Source organism: Nannobrachium achirus, assembly GCF_963921795.1.
Source record: "Nannobrachium achirus genome assembly, chromosome: 3".
NCBI classification, from domain to species: Eukaryota; Metazoa; Chordata; class Actinopteri; order Myctophiformes; family Myctophidae; genus Nannobrachium; species Nannobrachium achirus.
In genome coordinates this window covers 62,587,519-62,602,193 of record NC_137812.1, presented here as the reverse complement: position 1 = coordinate 62,602,193, position 14,675 = coordinate 62,587,519, and the positions used below count along the sequence as shown (strand labels likewise).

General features: G+C 43.2%; 1 protein-coding gene across 1 annotated transcript in view; it reads left to right on the top strand.

Annotated features, from left to right (window-relative positions):
- The window catches only part of LOC308281204 (zinc finger matrin-type protein 4-like), a gene marked incomplete at both ends in the record, with an annotated part of 6,364 nt that extends 751 nt beyond the window's left edge, over positions 1-5,613 (top strand). The window contains 4 exons of the mRNA XM_080721325.1: positions 592-684; positions 3,287-3,428; positions 3,728-3,955; positions 5,513-5,613. Coding sequence (XP_080577451.1) covers positions 592-684; positions 3,287-3,428; positions 3,728-3,955; positions 5,513-5,613 — 564 coding nt within the window. The remainder of the gene's footprint in view (positions 1-591; positions 685-3,286; positions 3,429-3,727; positions 3,956-5,512) is intronic.
- Between the last annotated feature and the right edge of the window lie 9,062 nt (positions 5,614-14,675).

Below are 14,675 nucleotides of genomic sequence, written 5' to 3'. Positions count from 1 at the left end.
CAGTCCACACTTGACCCTCAATATTGCGGCGATACAGGCTCAGAGCAGTGGTTCTCAACCTTTTCAGGCCATGACCCCCAAAATAATCAGGTTTGAACTCAACTGGGGACCCCCGCCCCCCACCCTGACGAGCACTAAGAGTTGAGGCATTACATTTTGTATAACACGGTTCTATTGTGAAAATATCAGATCTACATGCTCACAACGCCTCGCGTTGTGAGCATGTAGATCGTCTATTTTCACATTTTCTGCCTCTTAATATTTGACAATTTGGCAAATTTGTCATTTTAGAGAGATTAAAACGTCCTTAAATTGTCACTTTAGAAATGTGCAGATACCCTCTATACACTTAAACTTTATGTTGGTTTGTTTACTGTTGAGTGAGAAAACAACGTTGCACCGAAAAGAAAAAAAAATCATTTGGGGACCCCCCTGGGGGTCCAGACCCACAGGTTGAGAACCACTGGATAAGAGAACTCAGGTGTTATTTCTTCATTATTTATGATTGATAGTAGACTAGTGGAGGTGGACACCGTGGAGAAGTACCCTGTATACAGTATGTCTCTACTGTATGTTCTCTTCCCCTGTCAGAGTAGGAAACATGCCAACAAGGTGCGGCTCTTCTACATGCTTCATCCTGAAGATGGAGGCCCGCCCTCCAAGAGACTACGACCTGACAATCCTGTAAGTGGCACTCGCGCGTGCGCGCGCGTGTGTGTGTGTGTGTGTGTGTGTGTGTGTGTGTGTGTGTGTGTGTGTGCGTGTGCGTGTGCGTGTGTGCGTGTGTGGATGGATGGAGTAGGGATGGGATGATATGATAATGTCACGATTATTGTGACCAAAAATGTTTACGATATTATCGTGATAATCACAAGATCCCCATTATCCTGGGGCTGAACATTTGCCAAAAAATAGCAGATCGGCTATATTTTGGCAAAGAGATTTGGTTGAGAGTGGAAAAAAGGCTGTATCAATTCAAGTGTTATATTTCTAGGTCCATTTGACCAATTATAGAGGGTTTAAACTAAATGGTACCAGATATGCAGCCCGGCAAATAAAAGGTGAATTGATGCAGTGCATTACGGAGGATAATTCCACGCTAAATTTAAATCTCCACGTAACGATTGTTGTGTTTATTATCGCGATAAATGTATGTACAGTATGGAGTACAGTTTGAAATGCCACTGTGTAGGTGTGTGTGTGTGTGTGTGTGTGTGTGTGTGTGTGTGTGTGTGTGTGTGTGTGTGTGTGTGTGTGTGTGTGTGTGTGTGTGTGTGTGTGTGTGTGTGTGTGTGTGTGTGTGTGTAATAAAGAGGGTCAGGAGCTCCCTTTGGGAGTGTCACTAAGCACCATGGCTCAGTTTTAAAGGTGGACAGTTTTAAAGGCTAACAGCACTGGGTCCTGTCATGGAAGAAGACAGTCAGGTAGAAAGTAGGTCAAAAACATGATGTGTGCCTTTCTGTGCGTGTGTGTGTGTGTGTGCACGCGTGTGTGTGTGTGTGCCTGGTGTCGGATGCATTGCACATACAGTATGTGCGGTCTCCATATAATTCTCAGGGAAAACAATTAGTGGCTGAGCCAGATTTACATGAAGGAGAACAGAAATATACACCGTTGAGAGTTCAGGATTTTGCATTGTAGCTGACACACACACGCACGCACACACACACACACACACACACACACACACACACACACACACACACACACACACACACACACACACACACACACACACACGAAGAAGAAGAAGGACACCTGTCCCCAGGGACATGGTGCAAACTACTGCCTCATTTCCATTCTTATCCCTTATGTAAATGCAAATGTGCAGGATTTACACTGAATATGTCATTCTCATATGAGCAGTAATGGTGACGATTGGTGCTGCATTTGCCAGTCTGTGTGTGAAATAACAAACAGATTCCCAAGAGTGAACTCAAGAGTGCATCACACTGATTCTTATGCATGATATTTGCACTATAGTTGTAAGGTGTGAATATGTGTAAATGTTAGGGGTGTAACAATATAATACGGTAATAACTGAATCGAAAAATTGATTTTAATCTGTATCATTTTACAAGGGAGATAATCGGTATCGAATCGTTTTGCAGTAAAATGAAAAAGAGGGGTTTCATTACTTTTCCATTCCATATACAGTAGCTACACTTGGTCTATCGATAAATGTGTGTAATCTCTGTGTTCATGTCGATTTTAAATCATTGAATAGAATAGAATCGTATAGCCATGAATGAACCAATATCGTCCATGTATCGTAGCGTCAACCATGTATCGTGATGTGTATCGTATCGTTGTTAAAATGTATCGTTACACCCCTAGTAAATGTCCTTCTCCATCCTTCAACCACTTAACTCATCCTTCCACACACACACACACACACACACACACACACACACACACACACACACACACACACACACACACACACACACACACACACACACACACACACACACACTCATTATTGTAGCGCAACATTTTAAGACTTTCCACTCTCATTATTGTAGCGCTACATTTTAAGACTTTCCACTATTATTTAGATAACATTTGGCCACACCATGCTTGCTTAATTCCTTTAGAATCGTATAGTATATCTTTGTCAAGTTTTCAGAAGGAAAAAGCATGTCATTTAAACGTTCTATGTGAAAAAGCTAAATACAAAAATACAGAGAACAATATTGATTACTATTAGTCTTCAGCAAAACATTTTGCTGTGTTGCTCTGGGCTTTAGATCTATTACTGTCACGTTTCTCAGTTATTGACACAAATCACATAATGGATGTTGGCTCTTCTGAATGCTTTATGAGTTTTCCTTCCCCTTCTTTCATTACTTTTTCTCCTGTTCTACTTCTGAAACCATTATCTTTGTCCTTTTGTTTTTCTTGCACTAATTGCCCTCCTTTTTTCTACTATCTTCTTCCTTTGCTCTTATTGGATAAAAAGAGGAAAAAAGTTATTTGCAATCTATGAAACAGCTTTTGGCAATGTGTGCAGTAAAATCCTCAATGTTAAATTAACTCTTGCGAGGGTAAAACAAAATGCACGTTCACGGGTCCATTTTAGTGCATGTCCTTACACTCCCAAGATTCAAATGAACACTGAGGATTTTACTGTAGTTTTCCGAAGTACGTACATTGAGAGAGTTCTGCAAAGAGATACAGTAGCTATACATAGCCATATTTCTCCTATACTCCCAATTCTTTTTAAAGACTATTCCTCTTTCCCCCCTCTCTCTCTCTCTCTCTCTCTCCCTCTCTCTCCCCCCAGGACAGTGCAGACAGTGTAGTAGACAGAAATAAGTGCTGTACACTGTGTAACATGTTCTTCACCTCAGCCATTGTGGCTCAGTCCCACTACCAGGGGAAAACACACGCCAAGAGAATGAGACTAGTGCTGGGAGTGCCAGCAGGTAACACACACACGCACGCACGCACGCACGCACGCACGCACGCACGCACGCACGCACGCACGCACGCACAAAGTAAAGCCCTGCTTCATCAGTCAAGGCCGTTGCACAAAAGTAGTGAAAACAGCCGATCTACAAGCACACAACGCCTCGCGGTGCGAGGCGTTGTGTGCTTGTAGATCGGCTGTTTTCACTAGTTTAGTTCATTGTTTTAAACGATAAAAACGAACGGTTTTGGACATACAAGGTTTCCACCCGACAACGACGTTATCCTCAATTTCCTTTTCTTTTTCTGTCTTAAGACACCCTGCCCTGTCAACCCATGTCACCCCCCGTGATGTCACTGCCCGCGGAGCCACCTCCGGCCAATGGGAGTGTGTTGTGCAGGTCGTGCTGCCTGTGCGGGGCGTGGTTCAACAACCCCAGCATGGCCCAGCAGCACTACGACGGCAAGAGGCACCGCCGCAACGCAGACAGAGCCCGCCTCCTGGAACAGCTGGCCGACAGCCTGGACGGCTGCCAGAACACAGGTGGTCACTTACTGTACTGTACAGGGGTGGAAAAAATATACTCCAATGTGTTTCTTTAGTAAAAGTATCATACAATTGCAACTGCAATAGTGTACTCGGTCCAGAATTAAAAATGTACTTGAGTAAAAGTACAAAAGTATTGGCTTAAAGTACCAAAAGTACTCATTTGGCAGAATGTCCCATTTACATTTTTCAAATGTTTAAAAATAGTTTGAAAATAGCAGATCTACAGTACAAGCTAACTATGTGTCAGCAATTTTCAAATGGCCGAAATGCTAAGTGGTTAATGTGTGTTTTGTAATAATAATCAAACCTAGAAATATCTAATAACTAAGGTTTTCAAATAATTGTAGTGGAGTAAAAGTACACTATCTGCCTCTGAGATGTAGTGGGGTAGAAGTAAAAGTACTGAAAAGTAAAGTAAAGTACAAATACCTCAAAATTGTACTTATATGTACAGTGCTTGAGTAAATGTAAGTTACTTTCCACCACTGCTACGGTCCTAGTACACACAGACTGGCAGTCCTAGTAATCCTTTTTTAAGTGTGTGTGTGTGTGTGTGTGTGTGTGTGTGTGTGTGTGTGTGTGTGTGTGTGTGTGTGTGTGTGTGTGTGTGTGTGCGCGTGTGAGTGTGCGTGCGTGTGTGTGCGTGTGTGCGTGTGTGTGTGTGCGTGCGGCACGCTTCTGGGCACTACATAACTACTAGCCAATTAAATGCTCCTGTCCCTCTGGCTCACTGGCATGCAATCACCGGCACAAGTCAGGCTCAAGCCTTAAATGCCAACCATACCTGGTGGTTTAGTAGTCCATAATATATGCATGAAAAAATGTAAATGAAATCTATTTTTTATCTCAAATCTCTTAGTTACACTAATGTGAAGAAGACAGATGGAAGAAAGGAAAACAATGAATGTGTGTGACAGAGACAGGGTTGACTATGTGCAACTGGTTATGGCTGTCGGTAGACATTTCACTCCATACAACACTGTTATTATTAGTGCGTTCCTCCTGCCAGAGATTTGGACTCTACTGAGCACACCTTCCAAGACTTATTTGTTATTTATATTCTCACTGTTGAGGATGCTTGAAGTACTGTACCGTACTGGAGGTCTACTGCCTGCAGTGTTCCTTCCAGCTGCATTTTAAGTGCATGTGAAATGCCTTACTTACAAATCAGGATTTAAATTGACGTCTCGATTTCACAAAAAGGAAATAAGGAAATAAGGGTTAGAAACAGTAAAATAAGTCTGTACGTGAATAGCATGGAAATGTTATGTTGTGAAGAAAGGAACTGAGAGCATTGCTAGTGAGGAGGTATGGTTCAAGTTCAAGTTTTATTTGAAAACATCATAGCATAACCGTATGAATTAACATTCAAGAGGTCAAAAAACACAAACAAATCATCAAACATTAAAACACAACTATAAAAAAGTTTATCTACTGTAGATCCAGCACATAACTGGAATGCGCACAGGCGCGTGCTTGCTTGCGTGCGTGTGTGTGTGTGCAGACGTCAGAAGGATGACCATGAGCTGCTGTAATGTGCTCTATGTGCAGGGCTTCGAAGCAGCTTCACCTGCAGTGTGTGTACCATGACTCTGAACTCAATCGAACAGTACTACGCTCACCTCCAAGGCTCCAAACACCAGAACAAGTGAGTTGCCTCTTCTGCATGCATCTTTCCATGTACCGGTACTTATTTTAATAGTGCGTGCGTGCGTGCGTGCGTGCGTGCGTGCGTGCGTGCGTGCGTGCGTGCGTGCGTGAGACACAGAGAGAGAGAGAGACAAGAAAATGTCGCCACCCAAGGGCGATGATACACAAAAGTAGAGAGAGAAAGTGGGTGAGAGAAAGTGAGTAGGTTGTTTTTGTTTCTATTTACCCACCAATCTAAACACTTAGACGCTGTAATGCCTGAATGCAGTGAGAGAATTAGTGTGGTCAATGGGATGAAGTGATGTGCTCTATTGACCACCATGATGGAACCATCCATCCTAATGGGAAATCATTGCCGCTGCGACAGACCACAGCAAATACATCATTACAACTTAGTCTTAGAACGTTGCCAGGCTAGGGAAAACAAGCAGCCCGTTTGCCACATCATGTAGGGCAGGGGTCTTCAACAGGGGGTCCGGGACCCCTAGGGGGTCCTCAGAATTACTTCAGGGGGTCCTCCAAATCTTCCAAACCTTTTTATATTAACAACTTGAACCCTAGTGTCCAGAACTGTCTGAGAACTGTAGCCCAAAATAGCAGATCTACAAGCTCACAACGCCTCGCACTGTGAGGCGTTGTGAGCTTGTAGATCGGCTATTTTCGGCAAAGAGCGTTGGTGTAGAGGGGAAAAAGAGCAGACTAAGTACAGGGTGAAAGGTCAAGTTTTTTAAGTATTGCAATTCAAGTGGTTAAATATCACACATTGCCATGAATCCAAAATACACTGATGATCGTGCTGTCAAACGATTAAACTACTGTATATGGAATCTATGGAAAGGTTGTGGGGGTCCCTGCTTCATCTCTCTCTCAACTAATGGGTCCCTGGCCTGAAAATGTTGAAGACCCCTGATGTAGAGGGATGATGCCTTCTTTGACCCATGGTTTAGTACAGTGACCCGCTAAGTTGCGCAGCTGAAAGGGATGAGTGACAGGGAACAGTGGGGAAGGAAGAATTACGTTGCTCCATAGAGATTTGCAGATCAAAGTGAAATGCAGGAACAAACAGCGATTATTCTGTCTTTTCCCGCTCATAAATTAATCTTCCTCAGCAAATCCCCCTTTGTATTGACTGTCCATTTAATGGACAATAGGCACAGGCTTTGGGTTAAAGGTAAACGTATTACAGTGATTAAGTGCTCTGGGTATTGTACACTCCTCTACACTTAAACCTTCTGGATATTCAATACTCACTTAATGTAGTTCTGCCCTCTGTGACAGTACTGAAAAACACATTTGATTCCTTGTGACTTACCGTAGGTACTGTATTGTATAATGTGGATATGCAGTAAAGCCACTTGTCTAAAATATCACTTGTGGATCAGATTCAAGTTAAGTATGAACCAGTTAAACCATATACTTCATTGACCAGAGTCCGCCAGGTGTCTATACCCTCGACACAAACATCTCTTAATCGTAAATAGCCGATCTATAAACTAACAATGCGCCACATCACTTTGTGAGATTGTAGACCACCAGAGAACAGGGATGCTAGGGTTCATGTGGTTAAGTCTGATTATTCCAAATGAGAATCCTTTCCAAAATGTAGCTACCTTTTTTGCCTTTACAAAGCTAAAACAAAAAATGTCAAAGTTTTCATCCCAACATTGCAATTATTTTACTGCTAAAGCTAAATGAGGAATTTGACTTAAATTTGTTGCAATATTCCATGCCCATGCTGTTAAATGTTTTCTTTTCTGTCCTGACAGAATCCATTGCCATGGATAACACATTGATAAAGTGAAGTGTATTTGGCGTGTGTTTGGCAAAGACAATCATTAATTTTATTTTGACATATTACTGTAAAATGTTTTGCAGTTTGAAGCAGTACCAAAGATGTGATGATTTGGCCGTTGTGTGACATCTGGAGGCTGGAGGACCTCGTTGGGGCCAGGTACACGCGTTGAGGACAGTTTGTGATGTCGTATTGAACCATGTGTCACGTTTGAACACAGGACTGTGCTGCCACAGAGAAGGTTGTGAACTATGATGATTATGGCGTACTGTTTGTGATGTCACATAGCACTTTGTCGTTAGCTATATGTCACTGTAAAACATCAGTGACAGCACGGCCTCTAAGCATCGAAGAAGTTGAGTTTCTAAATGTACATAGATTTTGCTTGTTCATGTCGATGTCCACTACACCTTGACTTGAATGTTCAATACCCCCTAATGCCCAGGCCCGCGGGAAGTCAATTACAGCACACATGCGTGCGTGCGTGCCTACACACCCCTAGCACCCCTACTTCCCGCGGTAACGTTAATGCCAGCTTTATAATGTTTTAGAACCGACATTGAATCTGTCCACAAAGTTTTTGGTGCAGGTGTGAGACCAGGCAGGGGCCATATTACATGAAACCGTTGAATACTTTATTTGTCAGAAACGTAAACAGCACGTATAAGACATACAGCTAAAAGGATAACAAAAGTCCTGGGTAGCATGCAAAATGAACAAATACAAACACTACAGTACATGTATAAAAGAGAAGATTACATTTATCTCCCCTGGTCTCCTGATAGATGTTTTTTCAAGCCAATTTTGAAAGAGACCAGTGTTACACATCCTTTATGGATGGTGTCAGGGAATTCCACATTTTTGTGGCAGTAGTAGACCCTTCCGTAATTATAGCCAATCTCAGATGTCTAGTTTTCCTTCTATAACAGTTAGCTCAGTAGTGACCTGAGAGACCTATCTGCATGGTTTCTTCTCAAACACATCCATAGAATTTTAAGTCTTGAGTGCAAACACCAGAGCAAAAATGTCGCACACTGAGAATATCAAATCTGCAAGCTCACAACACTTGTAGATCACCTATTTTTAGTGTGTGACACCGGTCCGGCACACAACTATAAGCATAAATACACTTTACTCAGTCTTGACTTGGTCTCTGACCCTTAAAGGGATAGTTCACCCCATAATCGTTTTTTCCATTGATTTTACACTTTTTTTTTCAATAATGTGATAACCAGCAGTGGTTCCCTATGGAGACACAAAGGAGACTCTTTGTATCTCCAAAATATCCATGCCTTTAACTAAGCTGGATTTATATTATTTTTTCTCTCCATAAAAATGGATTTTAAATGTACATACTGTACTCTACCAATGATATAATTCATGTACACGTTCTTTTGGATGTAGACATGATGGATGATACAACTAGTCGATCAGTAATAAGGTGTTTGACACAATTATGAGCTTTACCAAAGCAACTGTATGTTACTTATTCAACTTAACCATTATTCATTATTTAGCACAATGATCACTGGGAGCAGAATATGGCATTAACACTCACCAAACAGCAAATATTGGAGTAGTGATGATGTGCATGAAAACATTATATATTAGTTAAATCAAGAAAACACAGATGTAAAGATGATGTCACAGAAACGTTGAATAAATAGTAGGCCTACATTTGATTGATGTCAGATACTGTATCATCCAAAGAGAGTAATCATTGTTTTGACACACACACAAACACGCACACACACACGCATGCACGCACGCACGCACGCACGCACGCACGCACGCACGCACACACGCACGCACGCACGCACACACACACACACACACACACACACACACACACACACACACACACAATCTCTTGGTGCGACAGTTGTAAATATTCTTTGCTATACTGTTATCTGTATCAGAGCAATGGGTGGGACATGCAGGCATTAAAACTTTCTGCTATTGAATTTGTGTCTGTCTTCTCCTTTCAACAACTCAAACCCAGTGGAGCTTGATAAAAGACACTTGTGTCCATCCAGAGACTTTCCACCCAGAGAGGAAATGTGCTAAAAGAAAGCAGCTGAAAGGGAAAGACGATTAGGCCATTTTCCACCCAGCGAACCCAATCTGTACTTTCACACACAATTTACCTTGTGGTCAATTAGGCAGATCTGCCCACATTGTGGGCAGCCAGGGTGGACATGGATGATAAGTGTGTGTTTGTGTGAAACAGGAGATGGAGGTTTCAAACAAACAACCTATTTAATTGTCCGGCAGCCCTTAAGGCCAGGCTTATCTTGTGTTCAGAACTGTGATTCACATCACTGCAGCAACTGGACATTGTCAAATCTCTTGAAGGAGGCGGACATGTTTGTATTGTGAGTGTTCTGGGATGAGATAGGCCTTGAAATATCCATGTCCTGGTTTTTCATTCTTAACCAGTTAAACCCTATTAGTTGTTGACTGGGTTCCCCAGGGCTCTACTTGGCCGGCTGCCTTTTTCTCTTTACACCAAATCTCTTTGGCAAACATTGCCAATCTACAAGCTCACAACATGTGGCGAGTCGTGTGCTTGTACTGTAGATTGACTATTTTCACAGAATGTTTGCCTGTTTTTTGCTCAATGTTTGACTCTTATGACATGTTCAGTATATAACGTGGTTAAGATGGAGTTTGTGCAGTGTGACATACTTAGACACAGTTCCCGTGCTGTGCCTGAACAGAAGGACATCCTCCCGGGTTCTCCTGACTTAACGCGCATTAGATAATGAAAAGCAAACTAAAGTGACTTTGTCGCTGTGGAGAGATATGGGGATTTGGATTTGAAAACCAAGTCTGAAAATGTCAGTCAAATTGGGATGAGTGAGGGGGAGAGGCAGACAAAGAGAGAGAGAGAGAGAGAGAGGTGAATAAACTTCCAGAAAGAGATACAAAAAGAGCAAGATTGTGTTATATTCTTTGCATAATCTCTCTCTCTCTGGCGTGTTTGGTCTCTACCTCTTCCTCTGTCTTTGGGACAACATCAAACACCAGACATTTAAAATTTCTCTCCTTCGCAGAACCTCAGTCTCTGAGCACTGAGAGCAGCATGTCGTTAAGCCTAATTTATGCTTTGTCGTATGACTGCATCGCTCTCTGAAAATAACTGGTATTCAGCTGAAAGTGTATATAAATTAGGCTTAACGGCGGCGATGCTGTACCAGCCTGCCTGTCCTCATATCAGAGGCAGAGGGCTGCTTTCTCAGATGGATTAAACCTGGCTCTGGTTTCCTGTTCCCCATCTTCCCTATCTTCACATGGTCAGCATTGAAATGAATCACAGATCTATTTCGAGTCTTAAAATGGAAACCGATCAAATGTCTCTTCAATTTCAACCATATCTTTTTTCTCTTCCCTCCCGTCTATTTCATCATCGCTGTATCATGTACATTGCCTTTCCATTGCTTAGGCTGCTGTATTCTTCTGTTCTTCGTCCTCAAAGGGACCCACAGCATCCAAGCAAACGTCCGCATCCAACTTTCTCCAGTCTGACATCTGTCTTTCTCCTCAAGTCCAAACGGATGATTGAGAACCTGACACTTAATGAACAATCCACCTAAATGCAGACTTCTCATTAAAGCTTCATTGTGAGCAAATGTCAAGCAAGCTGTTATAATGCATACTCCTCATGATTTGATTTAATTGGCTAGTCCATTGGTGGGGGGGTCAAAGTGGTGTGAAAACTAATGAAGCTCTCTCCCTTTGCTCACTTTATAGTCTCTCTGCGAGTCCCAAACATACTGTAGGCCTATGACGTGCACGCGTACACACAGTCCTGTGATTCTCGAATGGTATTGTGATTTGAGACAAAAAGAAGCAGCCAGACAGGAGCCCTCGAGGGACCAGAGTCAGGTAGAAGAAAGAGATTAATCTATGTGACGTCTCCCTCCTTGTCCGCAGAAATGTATGTTTACAGTACAGTATGATTCACACACAATGCAAAATCATGAGTGACATTTTAGGACTTCTAGAGATTTGGGCCCCAGCCCTCACATCTAGAGTTCGGGCCGCTATGCAGTGCTCACACCTACATTGCCAATATGTCTGAGTCATAGTGTTGGGGGTGTCAGAATACCCGTTGTACACATCTGTCTGTGTCCCTTTTGTGCCCTTATGAAGATCTCTGTATCTGTCTGCCTACCCTTTTATGCCCATGTATGGAGATTCCTGATGTCATTAGTATATGCCCATATATGGGTCTATATGGGTCGATCTGCAGTTCTGGACAACTAGATATCCATATATAGTATACCCATATATGGACAACATATCGGTCGGATCGGCAGTTCTGGACAACCGCATAGCTTATCCAAACAACTTGGCAGCAGGAGCCACACTTTCTCTAGTCCTTGCCAATGCGCGCATGCCTAGTTTGAACGTCTACTAAATCAAGTGGAATTTAGCCTTTAAAACACAATGCTCAGCTGTCTAGTTTAGGCATATTCCACAGGCAGCAGCAGTTCTCCAACAGGACAACTCAACTACATTGAGCAGCTGAAATCTTTCTCTGATGCGAAATGTCTTCTCTAACCATTTGGAGCCTTGCTTTACATCCAGTAACTGCATGCAGAGCTCAGTTAGAGGAGAACATGAATACAATAATTTACTGTGAACCCTGGCCTTCACATCTGTCAGTGAAAGAGGATGTTGTGTGAGGACCAGGAGTGAGAGAGTAAAATAAAGCGAAGAGGAGAGACTCTCACTCATCCTGTAGGCCAGGGTTCCCCGATTAGTTTTCCCCAAGGGCCGAATCATGTCTAGGGTACCAAGCCGAGGGACACAACATTGCAGGGGGTGACCGTGGCGTTCCCGCTACTCCAGCGACAGTTCAGATATCGTCGTTGTCGGGTGAAGATCTTGTATGTCCAAAACCGTTCGTTTTGCATTTGTCATTTTAAAAATGATTTAAACTAGTGAAAGCAGCACACAACGCCTCGCACGTTGTGTGCTTGTAGATCTGCTGTTTTCACTACTTTTGTGCGATGGCCTTGTATGATTCGCAAAAGAACGTACAAATTTGGAGATTTCCACCCGACAAAGACGATATACAGTACTAGTGTTGTTGCTGCTCTTATACCACCATTATTACTGGGGTTGGTGTGGGCCAGACAGTAGCCCCCCGCGGGCCACAAATGGCCCGCGGGCCGCCTATTGGGGAACCCTACGGCCTATCTCTCTCTCTCCTTCTCTTTCCTATATTCATCTTTCAATCTGTCTGGCTCTCTTTCTTTCTCCCTGTCTGTCTGGCTCTCTTTCTTTCTCTCTGTCTGTCTGGCTCTCTTTCTTTCTCCCTGTCTGTCTGGCTCTCTTTCTTTCTCTCTGTCTGTCTGGCTCTCTTTCTTTCTCCCTGTCTGTCTGGCTCTCTTTCTTTCTCTCTGTCTGTCTGGCTCTGACTTTCTCTCTCTCTGTCTGTCTTGCTCTCTATCTTTCTACATACCGTATGTCTGTCTCTGTATCTCTCGCTCACAACCTCAGACAGGTGTAAATGGAGTTTGTGCAGATCAAGTGAAACGAGCGCAGCTCAGCGCTGATTAATTCCCTCACACTCTCCATTTTCCTCCCGGGATAAATTGAAACCGCACTCCATCCTGTGACCTCAGGCACGAATTAACTTCCTCTCTTAATCACCTCGCCCTTCCGCCTTCCCTCTATCATTTCTGCCTTCTCAGAAAGCCCCCATGTCACCCGTCAGCAGGTGAGATAGGGGAAGAAGCTTGGTTAAGAGGGGAAAGGAAATAAGTAGGTAAAAACGTACACACACACTCTTCCAGTAGAGAACTTTGTGGATTATTGACGTAGTCTCTCACACTGATGTTCACACTGTCTGTGTCAATGCCAAGCTCATAGTGAAATAGACAGACAGACTCAGTAGTTTCACAAGTCAATTTTGGCATTGAAGGAGGTGACAAACACACACACGCACACGCACGCACGCACGCACGCACGCACGCAAGCAACGCACGCACGCACGCACGCACGCACGCACGCACGCACGCACGCACGCACGCACGCAAGCAACGCACGCACGCACGCACGCTCACGCACGCACGCACGCACGCACGCACGCACGCACACACACACACACACACACACACACACACACACACACACTCTGCTGCTTCTACTCTCCTGCCAGCCTCCTAACAGGTTCATTCAAGCTGCTGAGTCGACAGCCATGCTGTCAATGAAGGGATGTGATCTATCTCCTGGGGAACTGTAATGTTCTAATAATAAAGCTCCAATTAACTTCCTATCAACTGCAGCAGGGACATATGGTACCATCATTTATAATCATATCATCCTACAGTACATTACAATGTACCTGCAGAGCACATGGGAGAAGACATGAGGGGACAGTAGAGTGGAGTTATCAGAATCAGAGTAATCTTTACTGTCACATCACAGATGTACAGGTGTAAAGAAGTGAAAATGTGTTTTTGTGTAAGATTCCTTGTTTTGACTGTTTCCAGGTTGTGCCCCTGACTGTAATGGCTGGATAAAACAAGTAACATAAATTGTGTCATATAGGCTCTCAAGATTTATTTCCACGTTGCCCTCCTTATTGGTTACAGCAAGGGTTTTCAACGTTTTCAGACCAAGGACCCCTTAGTTGAGAGAGAGATGAAGCAGGGACCCCCGCAACCTTTTCATAGATTCCATATAGTTTAATTGTTTGACAGCGCAATCATCAGTGTATTTTGGATTATGTGTGTTTTCAGATACCACTTGAACCGTCAATACTTAATAAACTTGACATCTCACTCTGTACTTGGTCTGCTCTTTTTCTAAAGTTCTCAATGAATGTGGGGTATGCGTGAGGCAGGGGAAGTGTGGATGAAGTTACCTACCAGGTATAACAATGAAATCAGATAGGAAGTAAATCTATATTCTGCCCTTTGCTAAGTGTGTTTAGCTTCTTATTTGTTTTGCTGTAGAACATCCATAGGCAACTGCTGTTGTGCTGGTGGTAGAGTTGATTGAAGGCATAGAATTTGATTTCTGTTAACATCATAAATGCCACATCATTTAGATGGCGCACACGCACCCGCCCGCACACGCGCACACACACACACACACACACACACACACACACACACACACACACACACACACACACACACACACACACACACTACAGAAAACTGCTGATGTGATGACAGTACTTTTCAACTATATGAAAGAAATTCTGTCAAAACATGTCGGCAGCTGCCTTTTTAAATGAATAAAGGCTTGTTC